Below are 23,350 nucleotides of genomic sequence, written 5' to 3'. Positions count from 1 at the left end.
AGAATAGCTGATGAATCACTTTATGAGGTCCTGTACACCTTACAATCATTCCATAGGCCAAATAAAGTTTACCTGTTGCTAATAGTTTCTCAGAAACCAAACAAAGAACAATAAATAACATTGACCTTTGAAAGATGGAAATAACAGAGGTCAACTGCCAGTCAGACATTTTCACCTTGCAATCATTGTATGCACCAAATGTACTTGACCAACTGATTTTATAGTACAATGTATAGATAAACAGCTAATGGAGTAACTATCCTTAAACACTGATCAATGAAATGAGGTCAAAGGTTAGATAAACCCTGTTTAAGAGACATGAAGAACTTGCAAAGATCCCACAAACCAAATACAACCATTATGTTACTCATAACATTCAAAATAAGAAAAACAAGAGTGCACACACTGAAATGTCTCGCCTTCTGTATTAAGCATTGATATTATGTTGACAGTCCTAAATATAAAACATTAAAGAAAATGAGGTCAAGGTCATATTAACCAAACCAGAAATACATGTACACCTTACAATCATTCAATACTCTAAATTTAAATTTAGTTGACCTATTGCTTATAGTTTCTAAGAAACAGACTTAACCAAGAAAACTAAACATTGACCAATGAACCATGAAAATGAGGTCAAGGTCAGATGTACCATGCAGGCCAGGCAGATATGTACAGCTTACAATCCTTCCATACAACAAAAAAAGTTTACCTTTTGCTTATAGTTTAAGAAAAACATACCAAAAAACACAAAATTTAACACTGAGCAATGGACACTTAGTGATATTTATCTCGAGACATTAAGATATATAACAATCTAATTGTTTATATTTTTTTTTTATTTTCAATCAACAAAACATGATATTCTATAAATGTCAAACAGTATATGAAAATGACATTATAACAACATATTATGGCACGATTGAAGCATCAGTGTAATAATTTTTGCAATGATTCAAAATTCAGAATTTTTCAAACAAAGCATAAACTCAAAGCAATTGGAACGCTTTGTCAACAAAGACTTAAAGATGTTTGCTGCTCAGTTTCAAAATAAATAACTTTTCATAAAACTAGCATATATTGATAGGGGAGGGATTGGGGAATCAAAAAAGCCAAAAAAAAAAATATAGGGGTCAATGTGCTTGTTTTTGAGATATTTGCCATTGGAATTTTGGCGGGAAAATGTTCTCTCTTGATTTTTCATAGCTTAATCATTGACCAGTTCAAGTTCTCAAATACTATTAAAAAATAAATAAGATTTTATAAGACTTTTACAAAAGGCTTAAAATTATACATGTAAAAGATTTATAAAAAGAAAAATGGGGGTCCATGTGCAAATTTTTTTAAGGCATTCAAATGGATAAAACCAGAGGATTCCGAAAATCTGACGAAAATTCCAAAACATGACAAGCAAACATCCTTAAAAACTATCATTTATCAGATTATCACATGATTTAGTTTAAAATATGTCTTTATGATTCAACTTCTACATGTGAGCAATAGTGATCTTTTTCCCACATTTGAATTTTCATATCAGTTTTTTTGTCAGTATGTAAAAAAATCAACAAACAAGCACCAAACTCTGCCATTGTAAAATTATCCAATCACATCTTCACAAGCATTGGACTGACCAATGAATTGGCCTTCTCTGCTCCTTGCAATTTTTCCACAATTTTCAAAGCAAATTCAAAAGTTGTTCCTGGTCCTCTGCTGGTGATCACCTTACCATCATTCACTACACGGTCTTCTGAATACTTGTATCCACCTATCAAAAATAAAAAACAAAATGGTAAGTTGTGTGATTTAATGTTTTTAAAAAACTCAGGTTAATTTACACAACCTTATTAAGTATGTCAGATTGAATGACAATATCTTCATAGGGAAGATAATTGTTTACATCCAATAGGAGTTTCAGAAAATAGTATAAAATTAATCAGTGGATAAGTTATATAAAGAGAAATGGAATCGATATTTGGGTATACATTTACAATTAATTCTCCATAGGCCGTAATGGTAACGTTTTCCTCCGTTGCTCAGTCCATATCGTTTACTTGAACATGTATGATGGCTCATATCGAAGCTGATACATTTATACATGTCTGGTTAAATTTTCGGGGTGGCAAGTGAGATTACTTTTTTCGCAAATTGATGGACCCCGGAAGATGGTGAAAAATGTCACTCTCCTCATGAAATAATCCCAAAATTCGGATCATAAAATTCAATAAAAAAATTGTCCTTTCTAATAATTTATTTCAGGTCAAATCTACATCTTTCTTTTCTCATCACACCAGCTCTATAAAACAGTTCTTATTGTTCATTTATGTCCATTTTTAAAATCACAGCATCCACAATTGTATGGCGGACTAATATTTTTTTTAATTACGTCATCTGAGTTCCTCATCTCAAGGTCTATTAGGGATCCTGACCCATATTGAAATTCATACTTCTGATTTTTCCAAATATTTTTATGTGATCTTCATCGGTATAACATTCTGAATAAATCTGTGTATTTTTGTCCATTTCTGAAAAAAAATAAAGTTGTTTTAGCACTATACGGCAATGACACTTTCGTCGCTATATTCATTTATTTTGAATACAATGTGTTTGTATAATTAATTTCTTCCAGAATACCTTCACTAGTCAAAACAAGGACAAAACTTCTGATTATAACCTTTAATTACAATACACAGACCCTGTTAAAGCATTCTATAAAATTTTCTTGTGCCTTAAAGTGCATTTTGACAGAGAAATTATGCAAAAATGAAGATTTTATAAAAAAAACCAACACCAAAATAATTATTCTTACTAGTGGAAATCTGGTATTTAAAACTGTGGAAAGCACTCTTAACTACTTGGAAAGTCATCCTTATCATATAATTAGAGTGCAATATAGTGCAAATTTTCAAAACTTGTCCTTTCACATAATTCTATTTGAGAAAAAATGTTTTTAACATGTATTTCAGTGAAAACCTTTTATTAGTGAGAAATCCACATGAGGTTTTAAAGGAAACATTGTGACATCACATGTATTATGGCGTCATTAAATAACGACAGATCAAAATAGAGCTAAATATAGTTTGCAGTGTTACGTGAGAAACAGTTACCGCAAGATTTAACTCGAAATATTGAGTCGAAACGATCTGTAACTAAGCCTTTTCATTTAATACCAAGACCATAGCAACAGTTTTCATATTTGCATATTTTTAACATACCGACTGTAATTTCAATTGCATAAATACCATAAATAAACAATTTAGAGCTTGCCTAATAAAGCAAAATGCTTACCAGTTATTCAGGACTTTTTAAAACCTCTAGTTTGCCATCTCAGGTTAAAAAGTAATGATATGTCTGGAACTGAAATAAGACAAAAAAATTACTCAGGCTGTGTTATCATTTGATTTAAATACAGAAATACTATTGAGAGAGAAAAATCTAATTCTTGAAAGTTTAATCACAAAGAAAGACAAATGCTTCTCCCTTGTGGCTTAGTCACCTTCATTTAAACCTTTTATTTTAGAAGCAATGGGTAGTAGCTAACTAGCTTAATAGTTGAATAGGTGCAGAAATATTGTTTTCAAAAAGGTTTGACCCTCCCCCTTTTCACTGAGAAATGACAATATCTATTGTTTTGCTCAAGTGCATTAAAAATATTAGTTCATGATTTTCTTAAAACATGTACATGTTTTTTCTGTTTTTTTGCATATGATATCTACTGACCAGGGGTCAAATCATTGGATAAAAGCACATGCGATGATGTATCTCACTTTACTCGTATGAAGTGTGTTATCTCCCTTGATTATCAGGTATTCCTGTAGACCGAAGTGATAATTACATAACAAAGACTATATTGTGTCATGTTTACTTACAATTTAATAATATTTAAAAGTTGTTTCTTGCCTTTTTCAATATAGTAAACAAATTCCTTTCGGATCTCTCGGAAGTAAACAAAGTTATGATTGTGCCTAAAAAAAGTGTTCAGCCCCGTGCCAGTAATGCATTTTAAAAGCAAAGTTTCATTGAGTTTTTGCTGATCTTTATCAATAATATTTATCTTAAACCATTTATAATAACAAGGTATAAATAAAAAACTACTAACCATCATTTTCGGTGGTGTACAAGGTGAAATCATCCATAAATCAGCCTGAAAACTTCTGGAATTAAGCTTCTAATATTGAAATTCATACTTCTGATTTTTCCAAATATTTTTATGTGATCTTCATCGGTATAACATTCTGAATAAATCTGTGTATTTTTGTCCATTTCTGAAAAAAAATAAAGTTGTTTTAGCACTATACGGCAATGACACTTTCGTCGCTATATTCATTTATTTTGAATACAATGTGTTTGTATAATTAATTTCTTCCAGAATACCTTCACTAGTCAAAACAAGGACAAAACTTCTGATTATAACCTTTAATTACAATACACAGACCCTGTTAAAGCATTCTATAAAATTTTCTTGTGCCTTAAAGTGCATTTTGACAGAGAAATTATGCAAAAATGAAGATTTTATAAAAAAACCAACACCAAAATAATTATTCTTACTAGTGGAAATCTGGTATTTAAAACTGTGGAAAGCACTCTTAACTACTTGGAAAGTCATCCTTATCATATAATTAGAGTGCAATATAGTGCAAATTTTCAAAACTTGTCCTTTCACATAATTCTATTTGAGAAAAAATGTTTTTAACATGTATTTCAGTGAAAACCTTTTATTAGTGAGAAATCCACATGAGGTTTTAAAGGAAACATTGTGACATCACATGTATTATGGCGTCATTAAATAACGACAGATCAAAATAGAGCTAAATATAGTTTGCAGTGTTACGTGAGAAACAGTTACCGCAAGATTTAACTCGAAATATTGAGTCGAAACGATCTGTAACTAAGCCTTTTCATTTAATACCAAGACCATAGCAACAGTTTTCATATTTGCATATTTTTAACATACCGACTGTAATTTCAATTGCATAAATACCATAAATAAACAATTTAGAGCTTGCCTAATAAAGCAAAATGCTTACCAGTTATTCAGGACTTTTTAAAACCTCTAGTTTGCCATCTCAGGTTAAAAAGTAATGATATGTCTGGAACTGAAATAAGACAAAAAAATTACTCAGGCTGTGTTATCATTTGATTTAAATACAGAAATACTATTGAGAGAGAAAAATCTAATTCTTGAAAGTTTAATCACAAAGAAAGACAAATGCTTCTCCCTTGTGGCTTAGTCACCTTCATTTAAACCTTTTATTTTAGAAGCAATGGGTAGTAGCTAACTAGCTTAATAGTTGAATAGGTGCAGAAATATTGTTTTCAAAAAGGTTTGACCCTCCCCCTTTTCACTGAGAAATGACAATATCTATTGTTTTGCTCAAGTGCATTAAAAATATTAGTTCATGATTTTCTTAAAACATGTACATGTTTTTTCTGTTTTTTTGCATATGATATCTACTGACCAGGGGTCAAATCATTGGATAAAAGCACATGCGATGATGTATCTCACTTTACTCGTATGAAGTGTGTTATCTCCCTTGATTATCAGGTATTCCTGTAGACCGAAGTGATAATTACATAACAAAGACTATATTGTGTCATGTTTACTTACAATTTAATAATATTTAAAAGTTGTTTCTTGCCTTTTTCAATATAGTAAACAAATTCCTTTCGGATCTCTCGGAAGTAAACAAAGTTATGATTGTGCCTAAAAAAAGTGTTCAGCCCCGTGCCAGTAATGCATTTTAAAAGCAAAGTTTCATTGAGTTTTTGCTGATCTTTATCAATAATATTTATCTTAAACCATTTATAATAACAAGGTATAAATAAAAAACTACTAACCATCATTTTCGGTGGTGTACAAGGTGAAATCATCCATAAATCAGCCTGAAAACTTCTGGAATTAAGCTTCTAATTTGGGTATACATTTACAATTAATTCTCCATAGGCCGTAATGGTAACGTTTTCCTCCGTTGCTCAGTCCATATCGTTTACTTGAACATGTATGATGGCTCATATCGAAGCTGATACATTTATACATGTCTGGTTAAATTTTCGGGGTGGCAAGTGAGATTACTTTTTTCGCAAATTGATGGACCCCGGAAGATGGTGAAAAATGTCACTCTCCTCATGAAATAATCCCAAAATTCGGATCATAAAATTCAATAAAAAAATTGTCCTTTCTAATAATTTATTTCAGGTCAAATCTACATCTTTCTTTTCTCATCACACCAGCTCTATAAAACAGTTCTTATTGTTCATTTATGTCCATTTTTAAAATCACAGCATCCACAATTGTATGGCGGACTAATATTTTTTTTAATTACGTCATCTGAGTTCCTCATCTCAAGGTCTATTAGGGATCCTGACCCATTTGTAAGCATATAAAATCTAAATAAAATGCTTTGCTGAGCACAGCCTGATACGACTGCAGAGTTCAAACCATGAACAGTTGGGGCAAATTTGGACACAATATTCAAGCTTGATACTGTCTGAATTTGGATTGTGGGCAAATTTTTGACATAATATAGGTTTCTGACACATAATATATGAGGTCAAAGATCTTGAAAATCTATTGCACAATACTATGAATTTAAAGATATTTTCTTTTCTTGAAACTTTCCAAAATATTCTAAATAAATTTTGAAAAATTTTGAAAAAAAATTACCCCCTTGATAATAATCACCCATACTTTTTGACCACCGCCAACCCCCTTGGAACAATTACCCCAAAACTCAATCTCAGCCTACCTTTGTATTATGGAACCTTGTACAATTTAAGAGATATCCATACTTACAAGTTATTGTCTGGAAACTAGAAAAATGCTTGTTTTTGTCCCTAATTCCTAAACTGATGGTACTATATCCACAAAAATTAATCCCAACCTTCCTTATGTGGTATTAAACTTTCTTGTAAAATTTATTGGAAATCAATTCACTTAAACTTAAGTTATTTTTCAGAAACCAAATGTGAATTCAAACGACCACAACAACATCAAAGCAATATATGAACCCCAAAATATTTTTTTGCAGTCATATAAAAAGGTTGATTTGTAAAGTAATAGTAGAAAGAGCCATAGGAAAACTTGGGGGAAAATAAATGTAGAATGTGTCCCCATGGACACAGATGATGCCCCCGCTTGCATACAACATTATAAAAGGAAATAACTCATGAACGATAAAAGTAACGCTACCCAAATTTATACTTGATATGAGTTTCGTGGTAATAAGTATAATATTGTGTATAGGTTTCATAATGTTTGGACAATGGTTAAAGTGACACTACCCAAATTCAACTTGATCTGTGTTTGTGATGTTAAGCTTTGTGTGTAAGTTTCATAATGTTTGGTTGAGGCAAACTTAAGTTAGGGCATGGAAACCAAAAATTTTGTAAGTTTTCCATTTATGAAGGGGCATAACTCTAAAACGGTAAGAATTATGGTACAAAAATTCTAACTTGATCTGTATAATTCTAATTAGCATTGTGTGTTAGTTTCATAACATTTGGTTGAGGTAAACTTAAGTTTGAGAACAGAAACTAAAAATTTAGCAATTTTTCTTTTTATAAAGGGACACAACTCTAGAACTGTTAAAGTGACACCACCGAAATTCAAATTTGATCTGTATTTTGTGGAAATAAGCATTGTGTATAAGTTTGATGTAGCGTGAAAAAAGTGTGGTGACCCATACTTTTTATTATATTTTGGAAAAAGGCACTATAAACAACATTTTGACAAATGATTAAAATATTTGGTTGAGGCAGCTTAAGTTTGAGAACAGAAACTAAAAATTTAGCAATTTTTCTTTTTATAAAGGGACACAACTCTAGAACTGTTACAGTGACACCACCGAAATTCAAATTTGATCTGTATTTTGTGGTAAAAAGCATTGTGTAAAAGTGTCATAACATTTGGTTGAGGCAAACTCAAGTTAGAGAACGGAAACCAATTTTGGAATGTACATAGAATCAGACAAGGGTGAAACTTAATGCCTCCTCTGCTACAACGGGGGCATACAAAACATGTGTTTACAGTTGGTAGGATAACTTTGGGGTGTTGGATGAGCAATGGTAATTCTTTAAAATTGGTCTGATGTTATATTCCTTTTATTTTTATCTATGGTTAGCAAGTACTCTATGGTTTACACAACTAGTGCAACTGAGCAATACTAATTTATATGAATGCTGAAAGTGTTTGTGAAATTCACAATAATTATTTTTAAGCACACAATTTCTTGTCCTCAATTTTAGACAGGAAAATTTATTTTTAAATAGATATTGGTGTATTTTCCCAAATATAGGCATATGGGAAGGTTACTGATGGAGGTTTTTTAAAGTAGATGGGACTAAGGAAACTCTTAAGAAATAATTTAAATAACTGGATGCAAATGATGTCTTGTGTATTACACAAATCCTGCAAACAATTCAGTTGAAATATGCAAAGATTTCTAGTTGTTTCATACATCATTTTATTTTAAAGAATTATTTAATAAAATTGAGAATGGAAATGGGGAATGTGCCAAAGAGACAACAACCCGACCATAGAAAAAAACAACAGCAGAAGGTGGAGGTGTCCTTCAGCTGGCCCCTAAACAAATATATACTAGTTCAGTGATAATGAACGCCATACTAATTTCCAAATTGTACACAAGAAACTAAAATTAAAATAATACAAGACTAACAAAGGCCAGAGGCTCCTGACTTGGGACAGGCGCAAAAATGCGGCGGGGTTAAACATGTTTGTGAGGTCTCAACCCTCCCCCTATACCTCTAGCCAATGTAGTTGAATTTTACTTAAAATTCAGTATTTTGTGCTTGTTTTTATGAAACCAGTAGCTTTTTAAAAGCATTTCACCAAGAATGAACCAGAAATTCAAGTTGCCAATGGACATAAAAGAGAATAAGATTGAAAGAAGAAATTCAGCATTTCAACCTATTTAGTCCACACAAAACAGTAGATGTGTTATTATTAGTCAAAAAGCCAACTGTAGATCACAACCAATATATGATCTTAAAAAGCACAAGTCTTAGTCTGGCTGATTGATTAGACATGTCTTGATTTATGTCTTGCAATCAGCCTTGGGTTCTTATTTAAAAAAAAAAATCTATATGCTATTCAACTCTGCATTAACTGGGCAAATAAAAAGGAGATTTGTTTCCAAAGATTGCTGCTGATATATATCATATCTTAAATTCTTTGCATAAATTTGTAAACTATAAATAACAGCTAATATTTAGGTGCACAAGTTTTAAATTTTCACAAAACAAGATAATGTTTAAAAATTTATTTTACTGTGTTTAAAAAACTAAAATTTTACCTTCCACCATTTTATCTTTCATACTTGGATAAGATGTAACTGTTTTTCCACCACATATCTTGTGAGCTTTCAGAGCTGTTGGACCTTTAAATATAGTACACAAAGAAATACTGAAGAATAATAATAAAATACTGCTTAAGTCTACTGGTATACACAAAATGCAAATCTTGTTTGAAAGAGCATGACTTTGTGTAAAAACCACTGTCTATTGATGAAAACAATTCTGATGACATCTAGATGTGTTACAAGTTTTTGTTATGCAAGGTGGCATTGGTCATTGAAGAATGAATACACTACACATTTTATTATACATTTGGGTTATCTAACCAGATTGTAAATTTCTCTTGTCCATTTAGAGCATACAGAGCAGAAAATTCTCATTATATTACTTATATAGGTATTACATATGACAAAAACGGATAAGATTAAATAATTGAACTACCATTAGGGATCACGAACATTAAATGGCTTGTATCATGTGTTCATTGACTTAAGATAAGAACAATATAATGCCATACCTGCACAAATAGCAGCTACATATCGTCCACCCTTTTCTTGTTCTTGAAGCAGATTCCCAACTGCAGTAGACTATACCGGTAAATGAAATAAATAGGATTTTAAAACTTACATAAAATACCCAAATACCAAATGCAAAAGTTGAAACAAGAGACCACACACTGACATGTGTCGCCTACTTTACTTATTATGATAAAAGTTAGTATGTTGAAGAACAAAAAGAATGGTATCACATAAATTTAACATTATCAATGATCCATATAAATATGATCAAGGTCAAGTAAACCCTGTCAAACAGACACTTTACAATCATTCCATACCCAAATGTAGTTGATTTATAGCTCAAAGTATCTGATAAATGTAAACTGGCACACATTGATCAAGGAACTTTGAAAATGTCGGCAAGGTCACATGAAATTTACAAGACATTCATGTACACCTCACTCATTCCATTCATCAAATATAAAAGCCATTATGTTCAAAGAATCTGAGAAATAGACCAAAACCTAATATCTAATACTAGAGCCTGTAATTCAATTGGGTGTTGTTTGTTGCTGTATATCATATTTGTTATTCTGTTTATTGTAATGTCCATAATTGGCATAAATCAGGCCATTAGCTTTTTTATTTGAATTGCTTTACATTTGTCATTCCACTGCCTTTTAAAACTTGCTATGCCATACGTTTTGCTCATTGTAGATGTCTGTGCAGTGACCTATATTTGCTAAGTTCTACATCATTTAGGATCTGGTTGATCTGATGAAATAAATAAGCTATGGTTACTATGGAGATACCTGACAGAGATTATTTGCTCCTCCTGCTCCACCTGGACACACCACCACATCATAAGGACCAGATTTCAAAGCATCATCAAGACTCTTATCAGGAACAATTTTCACCTGTCTACTGCAGACAACTGGATCAATGCCATCAATACCTGCAAGTGTCACATCTACCTATAATAACAGACAGGTACATGTATATTAAGTTTACAGGGGAAATATTTTTAAGCTTTCTTCATTGAAAAGAAAGTGGGATGTTAAGACTCTTTTTGTCATAATTTCAATCTAACATTATATAATAAAGCCAAATGATTTGTAAATAAAGAAAGACCAAAGGCTATGTACATAAAGTAGAAGCCTATATTATGATATGATGACATCATAATTGATGAAATTTTAATCTATAGTGTATCTAAAAGTATAAAATCTATAATTTTGTTGAAATACATGTACATCATGGGTTATGAAGAGTATACCTACATGACCTAGGATTGAATGATTTGAATGATTTAATATAAAATGAATATGGTATATATAATTTGTAGGTTATTCTGTGCATTTGTTATCTATTATACAATGACCATTTTTTCCTGTACTAATTCTTTTAATGTGAGACCTCTGATTAGGCTGACCAAGATTAATAAGGGAAAGGGCTAAGATCGCAAATAACTAGTTTAACCCCTCTACATATGCATGTACCTGTTAAATATTCCCATAGAAGATACTGGACTCAACAATATAAACATTTTTACCATAATTCATCTTTTTTATCGATATCTGCATATATTCTTGGGGGACTAGATTTCTAATGCATTGTGTTATTTTATTATTATTGTGACAACACCGGCTAAGAATATACCATTCAGGGACAAATAAATTGTAAAACCGTAGGCGTGGTATATTTAATTAATTGTACAAAATGTGAAAAAGTTATATATGTAGGACAAACGGGTGATACACTATATCAACGAATGCTATTGAACTTTTCAAAAATATGAACAAAGAAAACAGAAGATCCAGTTGCCAACCATTTCATTCAGAAGAATCATTCAATGACAAATTTAAAAGTTACCGCCATAGAAAGAGTATTTGGGACAGAAACTTACAAAAAAACTAAAATAGCCTTTTGGATAAAAAAATTAAAAACTTTAGAACCTGAAGGACTCAACACAATGTATGAACGATAATAAAAATATTTATATTAAAAAATTGAAAAACGCGGCAAATGAACGTCATAAAAGTTATTATAACGTAATGTATCCAAGCAATGCAATTGTTAGTTTAAATATATTTATTTAGTTTAAACATATTTATTTAGTTTAAACATATTTATTTATAGTGGATTGGGAAACAAGTTTTGCAACTTATATTAATGCCTTTCCACTTTGCGGGTGCGAGTGCTGCCTTGTAGCGGCATTAGCCTACTCTTTTTCGAAATCTACAAGGGTGTCTTTAACGTGCAAGAGATATGGCTCTCTCTTAACACGGGTCAGCCATTTATCGTCCCCTTCCGACGGACTATCATCGTTTCCTCAAGACCATACTCACAGATGGTGTCAAGGGAGAGCCGAAAATTGAGTTCCTGAATGTAATTGTTGTTTCAATGTTGTAATTTATTCCAATGAAGAAGGCCGTAATGGCCGAAACGTATGGGAATTTGTGTTATAGTTTTTATTATATATATATAAGGCAATAAGTCGAGTATGCGGCTATATAAGTATCTTCAAATAGAATTAGGTTACCTCCCTTACACTGCTTTTAAATTGTCAAAACTGTCCTTTAACCAGAAATACCCTTGTTTCCCCCCTTTTTTTGCCCCTAATTGCTAAATGATTTGAGACATAACAACCCCCATCCCACTCCATAACCATCCCTTTGTAGTATTGAAAATTGTGGTATAATTTCAGAGAGTATGAGAGATTCATACACTTAATCACAAGCTATTGACCTTGAAACTACAAAAATGTTTATTTTGGCTCCTTATTCCTTTAAACCTTTGAGACCATAAACCCCAAAATAAATCCCAACCTTCCTTTTGTGGTTATAAACATGTGTTACAATTTTATTGATTTCTATTTACTTATACTAAAGTTATTATCCGGAAACATTAATATAACTGTTAGATTTGAAATGTAATTCCAAATTCTTTGGTTACTTCATTTAATATTACTGAATTTATTTATTTTATTAATAATACTCGTAGATACTATTTTTGGGTATTTGCGCATATGTAGTGTTGCGCTTATGAACATTATAATATTTCCCATTTTTAAATTTTATGACGTTGTGCTTTTGATGTACATTACATTGTCTAGTTTTCTATTCATTGCAAGTTATTTGATATTCTAAGACACATCAAAGTAAGTCTCCAAATGCAGAGTTCGCAAAATTCTTTTTTTACCTGGAGGTCCTTGAAGAAAATCTACTGGTCCTCACTATTAAATCTATTGATAAGTAACTTAAATTGTCTCAGTCCTATGCAAAATAATGGTGGTAAAATCCTGAGGACCGCCACTTTTAGCGAACTCTGCAAATGTACTGTATCTAGATCAAAGATAAATAATTTATAAGGTGCTGATTTTTCTAGGTGCCTATTTGTCTGGGTGCCGAATTGTTTTTTATGGTAAGGGTGCCGATTTGTCTTTGTTAGGTGCCGAATTTGTCAAGGTACAGATTTGTCTGGGTGCCGAACTGTCAAGAATTCGAATAAAGATACTTATATAGACCGCATACTCGACTTATTGCCTTATTTGATGTCTTTGATGTGATCCGTTACAATAACATGCACATTAAGATACATTAGTTCATTAGTTTATTCATGCGTGACAGATTCTCGGATCTGATAGCCAGGAATTATATGGGGACGAAGTCCCCAATAACAGTAGAACATTCAATAAAAAAAAATTTAAAAAAAATCGGGAAATTTTCATGGTACTAATGAACTCGAATCGTTCAATTTTTTTTGTCGCGTTTTTGAATTTCCGAATCTGCGCAGAAATCTACTTTTGTTTCCGGTCTTGTTTGCATGAGACTTTGAATAAAATGTATATTTATCAGTCTAAGAAAGGAAAAGGAACTCAATACTAATTCATTTTTAAATATTGCTTGTTAATATGAGGCAGGTATTACCTGTGAATGGGGACGAAGTTTGTTTAAATTATTTTTTTTTGTATTTTAAATATTTGTTAAAAAAAAAGATACGAAAATACCGTAACGTTTCCGATTTTGGTTCTGTTGTTAGGGATTTTACTTGTGACATTATTTAAGTTATGACGTCATGTTCAATGTAAACAAAGAAACGCAATGCATCAGGTAGGCCTAACGTTTATTCATACCAAAGACAAAGAATGATTAAAATAAATATTAATCATAATTAATATTGGTATTGTGTTCCTTGAGTTTCTATATTTTACTAGACTAACCAAAGTCTCACAACAACATGACCGGAAGAAGGAAGTAGAGTTATGTGTTCTGCGCAGATCCGGAAATTAAAAAACACGACAAAAAAAAATTGAACGATTTTGAGTTCATTAGTACAATGAAAAATTCTGGAAATTTTCGCGATTTTTTTTTTTTTTTTTTTTTTTTATTGAATTTTCTACTGTAATAGGGGACTTCGTCCCCATATAAATCCCTAACAACAGAACCAAAATCGGAAACGTTACCTTCTTTGTTTACATTGAATATGACGGCATAACGTTTCTCTTTTTAACATGTTTGATTTATAAAAAAAATTATACAGACTTCGTCCTCATTCACAGGTTATGCCTGCCTCATATTAGCGATAAGGTGTACGTACTCCTCCCCGTCTTAGAACATCCACTGTGATGACGGTTTCCATTTCTTCTGCCCCTTCGGCGAGTAGAACAAGTGCACTTGGCATTTTTGTTTTTGTTTAAAGCTGTCACTTGGCAATTTAATATTTCAAAGTTGTCCGAATTTGATTAAAAAATAGGTAAACATTAAATTCAGAAGCACAATGCAACTTGTTTAACCTCCTACTTACTTCCTTTGATTAAACGTATAAACGATACAGATATTTATTTAATAATCTCTACTAGAAAGATTTAGTAAAAATTATTAAAGTGTACCTACAAGATTTATATCTTACATAACACTAGAAAAGACAATTAAAGATATAGCCTTTATTTGATTAAAAATATTATTCAGAGATAAAAACAATTCTGTTTATTTTTGTATCCAGGTTCGAGGTTTCGGATGTTTGGTTGTTATGCGCTATTGGGCATGCGCAACATCACTCGCGCCGACAAAAAACTTGTTTATTCTGCATGTAAAATAGAAAAACAATTGATTCAGACTTAATTTACTAATCCCTCGTGGAGAATTTAATCCTATATTGATATAGTCTGCAAATATCTCATCAAAACTGACAACTGAAGCAATATTTTCAGGAAGCACGTGGGAAAACGGGCACCTGTTCATGAGTATTTGGTAACCCGAGCAGCAACCAAATGTAAACAACTTTCTAGAGTGTCAAGATGAAAGCATTTTTAAAAGGAAATGATGGGTCTGCATTTACTTTAGCCCCCAAAGTGACAACAGTTGGACGTGAAGGTTGTGACATCAACTTACAGGTATAGATTTATTGATTTAATATTGAAAAAAGTGTGGATATATACACAGAAAAACAACACTTCAAGGGGGGTATGATCCTGGATCTGGCTTATTGTTTTGTGAGAATCCCATGTCGTGCTTCTCCAAGCCACAATAGCGCATGTAATCTCACTTTTCCCGCCAGACTGTATCCTGTTTACATGTTTTTAAATTATTCAACTTTCACGTGTCACGCTAAAAAAGGAAGCCAAACCAATCCTGTGTCACACTTAGACCTCAATACACCTAATCGCTAGTTGTCCGCCATTACTGAACATCACACAGGTTCCCGTAAAATTATCTTAAATTTCGAAGTCATAATACAAAATATCTGACGCCACAATGTCAATGGAAAAGTGATTGTTGATGAAGCCAATGGTCGGGACCGATTCTCAGGTCAGCTGAGAATATCGATAACATTTATGAGACCCACTTCAAGTCACATGTCTCTGAAAAAATCACATATATTCATGTACCTTTATTTATATAAAAAAAGATGATCAAATCACGTCTGAGAGTAGTCTTGAGATTACTCTGACGTCCAATGGCTGTTTTGCCAGACCCAAGGCCCAAGCTTGTATGGCAAAACAGCCGTTGGACGTCAGAGTAATCTCGAACTAGTCTGAGAGTAAAAAATTTCATTATATTTTGGTTCGGTAGTTGTTCATCCTTCAGATTGTAAGAGGGTAGGAATGCCTCTTATGTTTAGCATCAAACAGTCATTTGCAGCTACTTTTAATGTCAAATTAGTTGAAATTACAGTATGAATTGTCAGGTGTCAAATAAATTACTCTAGCATGTCTTGCCACTAGGTTTCGAACTAAATAAAACAGGATCCGACAAAATCATTTGATTTTTTCAATCATCAGTTGAAATTGTACATTTTGTCATCATGCATCAAAAACTATCATTGGCATCATTTGGCTAGGTATTTTACCATTATTCCTAATGAAGGTACTCCTACCATGACCCGCCTGTAATGTTTTATATTCCTTGATCATTCACTTTTTACACCTTTTACAGATTATTTAGCTTTGTAAAGTTAATATTGTTTTTCATGCTTTTTGAATGATTATTTAAACTAATTACAGACACAAGGTGTTGACCTTCAACATAGTGTTATTGAGTACAGTGAACAAGAAGATGGTTATGTGCTGCAAGATCTGAACACATCCCAAGGAACATATGTAAACGAATGTAGAGTTCAGAATGCTACTGTCAGATTGGCGCCTGGAGACCTAATTAAGTTTGGATATAATGGTGTACCATTCACATTAGAAATTGAAAATCCACCACCAGTAAGTACTGTTTTATTTATTTACTAAACATTAAGTTAAAGTTATATTTGGGGTATAATAGATTTTTATCGGGTGTTTTATATACATTCTTTGTATAACATAAATTAAATTAGAAGTTAACTTTTAAAACCAGTGGCCCAAAATCAAAAAGAAAAATATAAGTGGTACTGATGCTGTTCATCATACCTTCATTTTGACTTTAATCATTAATAAACCATGATAACAAGATATAAGATATAATGTACCCAGGCTCATGTCTCATTATTATACATGTAGCTGAATAATCACATGTCACCTCATTGTTATTGTTATCATTCTAATTTAAGGAGCGACAGTTTTCACAAAGTCAGTTATTAAGATCATCCACTCAGGTAGAGTAACATTGTTAATATTTCACTTCCAATAGACCTGCATGTTCTTTTTCTCTTGGTGATGGTTGTTTTTCCTTACTATCTTGTCTATAGTACATTTAGCCTTATTGGCATACAGGCACTTTAAAACATGTTTGATACCAAACATGCAAACAGTGACACAATGCAAAATTTTCACCATACTCTTTTGGCTTGCTTTCTCTTATAATGAAAAACATGTACACAATATTTATAGTATATCTACATGTATGTTCATATTCTTTTAAAATAAATATTTTATTTTTGTTTTATGATACAAGCTTGCAATCACTAGTGCATCAAAGTTGCACAAAAAATAAGAATAAAAATATTAAAAACTTTAAAATTAGAATATCTTGCAATTTATATAATGAAGATTACCACATGTTGAAATGGAGCTTACATACAGACTAATGCGCGATATGGCAGTCACAAAAACAAATAGTGAGAACATCTTTGATCTTTGTAATAAAGAAATGTCTTTAGAGAATCCTTTCTTTCTGTCAATTTTTTATCATTAGCTTGTATATATTTCAATTTCATTTTCCATCATAACTGTCAAGACAAATCTGTGTTTTAGTAACTTTACAATCTATATCTTTGATTGTACATTATTTGGAAAATAATAGTCCAATACAGAAATTATTAACAGATTGAAGTCATTTTTGTCGAGCCTTCGACTTTAGTCGGTCGAAAAGGCGAGACTAAGCAATCCTACATTCTGTCGTCGGCCGCGGCGTCCACAAATATTCACTCTGTGGTTAAAGTCTTTGAAATTTTAATAACTTTCTTAAACTAAACAGAATTTCTACCAAACTTGGACAGAAGCTTGTTTATGATCATAAGAAAGTATCCAGAAGTAAATTTTGTAAAAATAAAATTCCATTTTTTCTGTATTTTACTTATAAATGGACTTAGTTTTTCTGCGAGGAAACATTACATTCACTCTGTGGTTAAAGTTTTTAAAATTTTAATAACTTTCATGAACTATCCTTGATTTGTACCAAACTTGGACAGAAGCTTTTTTATGATCATTAGATAGTATCAAGAAGAAAATTTTGTAAAAATAAATTTCCACTTTTCCGTATTTTACTTATAAATGGACTTAGTTTTTTTGCCAGAAACAAAACATTCACTCTGTGGTTTAAGTTTTTAAAATTTTTATAATGTTCTTAAACTATCCTGGATTTCTACCAAACTTAGACAAAAGCTTGTTTCTGATTATAAGATATTATTCAGAAGTAAATTTTGTAAATTTTTTTTTCACTTTTTCCGTATTTTACTTATAAATGGACTTCGTTTTTCTTCCAGTTAACATTACATACAGTCTGCAGTTAAAGTTTATAAAACATTTATTAGATTCATAAACTATCCTGGATTTTTTTTACCAAACTTGGAAGCTTCTTTCAATCAAAAGACAGTATCAAGAGGGAAATTTTTATTGATGTTTTTCCTCATTTTTGTTGAGTCTGCGATTAACAGCAAAAGTAGGCGAGACACTGGGTTCCGTGGAACCCTTACGAATTTTTACTATGGTTTCCACCTTCTTATTCAAACAATGAATATGCAGTGAAAATTTTTGGTAAAAAAAAATCAGTGAATTCCCTTGTGGTTTTGGTCATGTTGGTGTTGGTGTTTTATGAGTTTTAATAAATTTCAAAATATATTTTCTTTACCTCAGAATTTACAGCAAATCATTTTTAATGTCAATTTGTCAATTAACACTTTCACTTAACATGTTAATTTTTATACTTAGGTGTTGATGATGTTTTGAAATATCAAGTTTAAAATGAGCATCATTGAAATATGTCAAGTACATATAACTTTCACCATAATTGTTATTTCATCCTACCATCTTCTGCACTCCCAAATATCTTTACTTATTTTCTAGTCTCTCGTGTTGAATGTATTGAAGACATTGCTATCATCAATAATAGATGACATAATACCATTGGCATTGATATTCTATTGCAGGAGGTTTCTTGTAGAATATATGTTATACTAGATCAATGAAAAATGTGTCAAAAAAAAGTTGCAATGTCTTATTTTGTTTCTCCTGTTATGAAAAAAGGGACTGCAAGTACATTCCAACATTTGATAATATTATAAATGGTACATTGTACTACAGTATTACAGAGTCATAAGACAAAAGCAAGTCAAATTGGATTGGGAGCCTTAAGTCTCCTTAGATATTTTGTCAGTGTTTCCTATTCCTATGACATTTGTTGACTATTTTCTCTCTTTTCTGTAGAAAACTTCTTTCTATCATCAGTTATCTAGATATCAACAGGTATGTCCACATAATACATGTAATACAGTATTGCTTGGTATGACAGTAACAAAGGTATAACTACAGACAATAAGTCTTTTCAAGTTAAGCCTCACCATAAAATATTTACAAGCTTGTGAAATTATGTGTCATACAAAAAGAGGTAAAATCTAAGATATTTTTTAATGTTTTCTATGAGAGTTAATATACATCCACCAGCATATGTCAGCTCAATGCTTTTGGTCCATCCCTTAGAAAAAAATGTTACAAAAATAATAAATTTCCTGATCTGGGTTTTCAGTATAACATTGTTATAAAAAAGGGAAATTCCACACATTCAATACATTTAGGATTATTAGGATAGATAACTGTTTTGGCATTATTATACATTTAATAAGCAATCTTCATTTGTAGATCTCTGCAAAGTACATCCATGGCTTGAGACAGAAATGTCATTTTGTCTTCTTGAAACTGTACATACATGTCTGTCATTCCTGTACTCTTATGATTGAACTTTATTCAATCATACATGTACTTATAGAATTTTGATAATTTTATTACTTTTATGACATTTAATTTTATCATACATAATTAAGATAAGTTCATTACTGCTCAGCATTCAGAAATAGATACATTATTTGGTCTGCTGTTTTAAAATGTATTCATTAAATCACTAAATAGCTAGGGTAACCTTTTACAATTACAAGGGATAAGACATAAAATAGGAAACAAATTCTGTAGATTTTGGCCTTTTTAGTGTCTTACCAAGCCTTCAACTAAGCTGTCCATTACATGTTATAATGTAGTATATGTAGGTCAGTGACTGCATGAACCAATACACAATAATCATAAATATAAACCTTTTAAAATTAATTTATGTTTTTTGTACACATATGTACCGTTCAAAAAAGTTGGGGTAGACACATTTAGAATGCATTTAGATTAATATCGTGGAAGGGATAATTATTCCACAAAAATATAGCATAAGATTATATTTTTACACCACAATAACCTCCATAAATATATCACTGCCTTGATGTTAGCATTAAGCTCACAAAATGTATACTTTCAAAATATATTGTACATATGACATTGTACGTTCATACACTAGTTATTAAGGGATTCTGCATGGCAGAAATATAGAGGAATATTGGGTCGTATCTATCTCTTACATTTTTTCGAAGTATTTATAAAAAGTTTGTCCTTTTTTTTCTCTCTCACAAAAACCATTTCAAATACGAAATTTTGTTTAATAATGGTTTATATGATAAGTTTATTTGTTATTAAAACACCGAAAGAGCAGGCTCTAGCTGAATTCTTATTTTAAAAGATTTAAATACATAATTTTAAACTAGAGTTATCTCCCATTTTTAAAAGTATTTGTATTTGTTAGTGTGCAATGAACTGATTAAATAGAAAATTACAAACCCAGCAGTAGTTGTTAGGTGGTTATATTTACTTTGATAAAACTTCTGGTACAACATTGAAAATATATAAAGTAAATATTTAAAAAATGAAACTTTAAAAGTGTAATGAATTCAACAGGTGCTTATCCATTTATTTCTTTTCATCATTTAAATCTTAATAAAAGCATTGAAATATATTACATGGTTATAAATTTTCAGTCAACCGTTTAAAATATGTTACTGGTAATACATCTTTCCAAAAAAAGATTTATAATACCAGTATTTGCATTAGAAGCTCTTTGAATAATTTGAATAAGCTTAATGTATATGTGTTAAAAAATGACTATTTATTAGGTAACAATTTTAACTTTTAAGTCATGTTTCATATAGGACAAGATATCATTCATACAAATCTTTTCTTATTCACTTGGACAGATAAAAATGATTTATTTTTTTTATAACTTTTAGTCAGAAAAGTGCCTTTTTCATGGTTTGATTTTTAATGTAGGTACCGTTTTTTTTTTCAAAATAAATCGACTGTATTGTGGAATATTTTTTATGCCCTTCTACAAGATTTTGTTTATAACATGCATCATATTACCATGATGCTTCTGAATCCAAGATATTCTAAACATGTAAAAACATCTGCAAATTCTATACCTTATTTCATAACACAGAGTAAACAATTTTTGTTTTGATATTTTGGTGAAACTGTGGATTCATTATTATTATTACATTGTATTTGGATATCAATCGGAACCAACCAAAATAGATAAATCAACAGTAGAAGAATATCTGTTAATACCACATTAAATCTTGGATTATTTGATTAGAAGATTACAAATATAGTGAGCCTCTTTTTAAAATTTTAACATTATTACAGTATGAACTAGGCAATGTGTTTTTTAAAGGTTTATATTTACAGGTTAAATATGTTACCTTGTCCAAACTTGATAAATTGTAAAGATAAAGAAAGTCTGTGTTTATAGAGAGTACAGAACTTCTTTTATCCATATCCCAACAATGAATTTAATCTTCCATTCATATAAGATCAACATTTATGGTAAAATGGCATGTGAGAAAACTTTATACAATAAATGAGAGCTATTTATCCTTTTATTTAATGGCACAGATAGGCTGATTTTGACTGAAGATAACTGTGAATAATTAATGAAATCATCAATAATCTGGTTTAGCTGACTACCATAAAGATGCTTAAAAAGTCTGAATTAATGGCGTAATAAGATTATCTCTGAATTAGTTATGCTTTTCCCATTTAAGCTTAATATAGACTTGCATTAATATTTATCTTGGTTACTATTGAGGTTGGGTAAAAACTGGATCTCAGAAGTAAATTAATTGGGTTTAAATTGACTTCTTCTAGACATTAATTTTGAAATGCAAATGTTCTCAGACAATTATCACAATTATTATCTGCAGTTTTTTTTTTTTTTTTATAGTATAAACATATTACAGGTTAAATAATAATTTATTTAATTTTTAAAAAGAATACAAAATTTTGTTTAATTAATTTTCTAAAAAATGAATACAACTCATATCAAATAGTGATCTATCATTTTTATTTATTTACTGAAAATTTTATTTAGCAGGTAATTGCTAATACATATGTATTGAATTAAATCTTTATGATTATGTTTAGTTGTCCAATTTACCCCATACGTGTACTTCAGGTGTTAAAATTTAACTTTTTCAAACTTGAACCATTATCCTCAAAACTTTTGAACAATTTACATTGTAATAGAACTATTTTCTTTACCATTACAGTTATATCCTATTCTTTTGAGAACCACTTTTAATTGGAAGTTTTTATGTATTTTAGGTTTACATTTATCGGTTTACATATATACTTACCTTGTTAAAACTTTAAATCCCTCGTCAAAAGATTCCATAATTCCTACCCCATTGATCGGTAGAATGATTGATCTGCCATGTGCGATCATCTATAAATCGATTCACAGGTTATTAATTATAGCAAATTTTGATGATATCTTCAAACGACTAGTCTTAGACTTGTTGTCACATATCTATGAGGGGAGGATTTTCATTGACTAACACATACGTTTTGAGACATATATCAAGGATTTAAAATAATTTGAGCATGTTTAATTATAACATTTTTGTTATATTGTGTTACTGTGTGTAAATATTGTCTGTCAATAATTAGAAAAATTTGGCCAATTATAGCCGTCACTGATAAGACAAGTCAATTGTTACTCTGGTGTTTAGTTAACTTTAAACAATTGATTTTTGTGATAGAACAAATTCTTGGCAACCAAGTTTGCACAAATACGAAAAGTAAAACAAAGATGCACATGGTTTTTGGTGCATTTGCTTTCTATTTCTATGCTGTTTGGATTTGATTATAGGAATTTACTGCAGTATTATGGAGTAAAATAAAATAGATATAAAAATACATTTTTGTTATATGTGGAAAATAAATTCAAAGTAAAGTGATTCAAAGTGAAGGATTATAAATTTAGTTGGATTAAAATTCTGTGATATAATGACTTATTATAATAGTAAGGTAATGTTGACTTTAGACCATAGTCTTAGGCTTAGTGCAGAACATTTTCATTCTGTATATCCAGGTGGTTTTAACATTCCTAACTGAATTAAAATAAAAACTTGATCTTAAGAAAAGTGCCCTGGTCAGTTCAGATACTGAGTATGAAATATACATTTAATCCACGATTTTTATTTTTAGAATTAGTCCTATTCAATTTTAAATTCCAAAAGCTAAAGAATAT

General features: G+C 30.7%; 2 protein-coding genes and 1 long non-coding RNA gene across 5 annotated transcripts in view; 1 reads left to right on the top strand and 2 right to left on the bottom strand.

The window, feature by feature from the left end:
* Nucleotides 1–821: 821 nt before the first annotated feature.
* On the bottom strand, nucleotides 822–14,611 carry LOC143056411 (Parkinson disease protein 7 homolog). Its single transcript, XM_076229502.1, has 5 exons — nucleotides 14,406–14,611; nucleotides 10,619–10,780; nucleotides 9,827–9,896; nucleotides 9,309–9,392; nucleotides 822–1,765 (listed from the first exon to the last, which is right to left on the bottom strand). The coding sequence occupies exons 1-5, from the start codon at nucleotides 14,487–14,489 to the stop codon at nucleotides 1,605–1,607; spliced, it is 561 nt and encodes a 186-aa protein (XP_076085617.1). The 5' UTR covers nucleotides 14,490–14,611; the 3' UTR covers nucleotides 822–1,604.
* Nucleotides 2,237–6,366, bottom strand: LOC143056630 (uncharacterized). The gene is made up of 5 exons (XR_012972429.1): nucleotides 5,836–6,366; nucleotides 5,025–5,093; nucleotides 4,097–4,262; nucleotides 3,286–3,354; nucleotides 2,237–2,522 (listed from the first exon to the last, which is right to left on the bottom strand). It is a non-coding gene; the product is annotated as an uncharacterized LOC143056630 (long non-coding RNA).
* A 224-nt stretch (nucleotides 14,612–14,835) lies between the features above and the next one.
* The window catches only part of LOC143056409 (forkhead-associated domain-containing protein 1-like), a 33,687-nt gene continuing 25,172 nt past the window's right edge, over nucleotides 14,836–23,350 (top strand). Inside the window, exons 1-3 of one of the 3 annotated variants that reach the window (XM_076229499.1) lie at nucleotides 14,836–15,201; nucleotides 16,312–16,518; nucleotides 16,845–16,889. In XM_076229499.1, coding sequence (XP_076085614.1) covers nucleotides 15,106–15,201; nucleotides 16,312–16,518; nucleotides 16,845–16,889 — 348 coding nt within the window. In that variant the 5' untranslated portion in view covers nucleotides 14,836–15,105. Of the gene's footprint in view, nucleotides 15,202–16,311; nucleotides 16,519–16,844; nucleotides 16,890–22,977; nucleotides 23,128–23,350 lie in introns of those variants that run through there. The other 2 variants (XM_076229500.1, XM_076229501.1) reach the window with 2 other exon arrangements.

Source organism: Mytilus galloprovincialis, chromosome 13, assembly GCF_965363235.1.
Source record: "Mytilus galloprovincialis chromosome 13, xbMytGall1.hap1.1, whole genome shotgun sequence".
In the NCBI taxonomy this organism is placed as follows: Eukaryota; Metazoa; Mollusca; class Bivalvia; order Mytilida; family Mytilidae; genus Mytilus; species Mytilus galloprovincialis.
The sequence above is the reverse complement of the archived record's forward strand: the minus strand, read 5'-3'. Positions and strand labels throughout refer to the sequence as shown.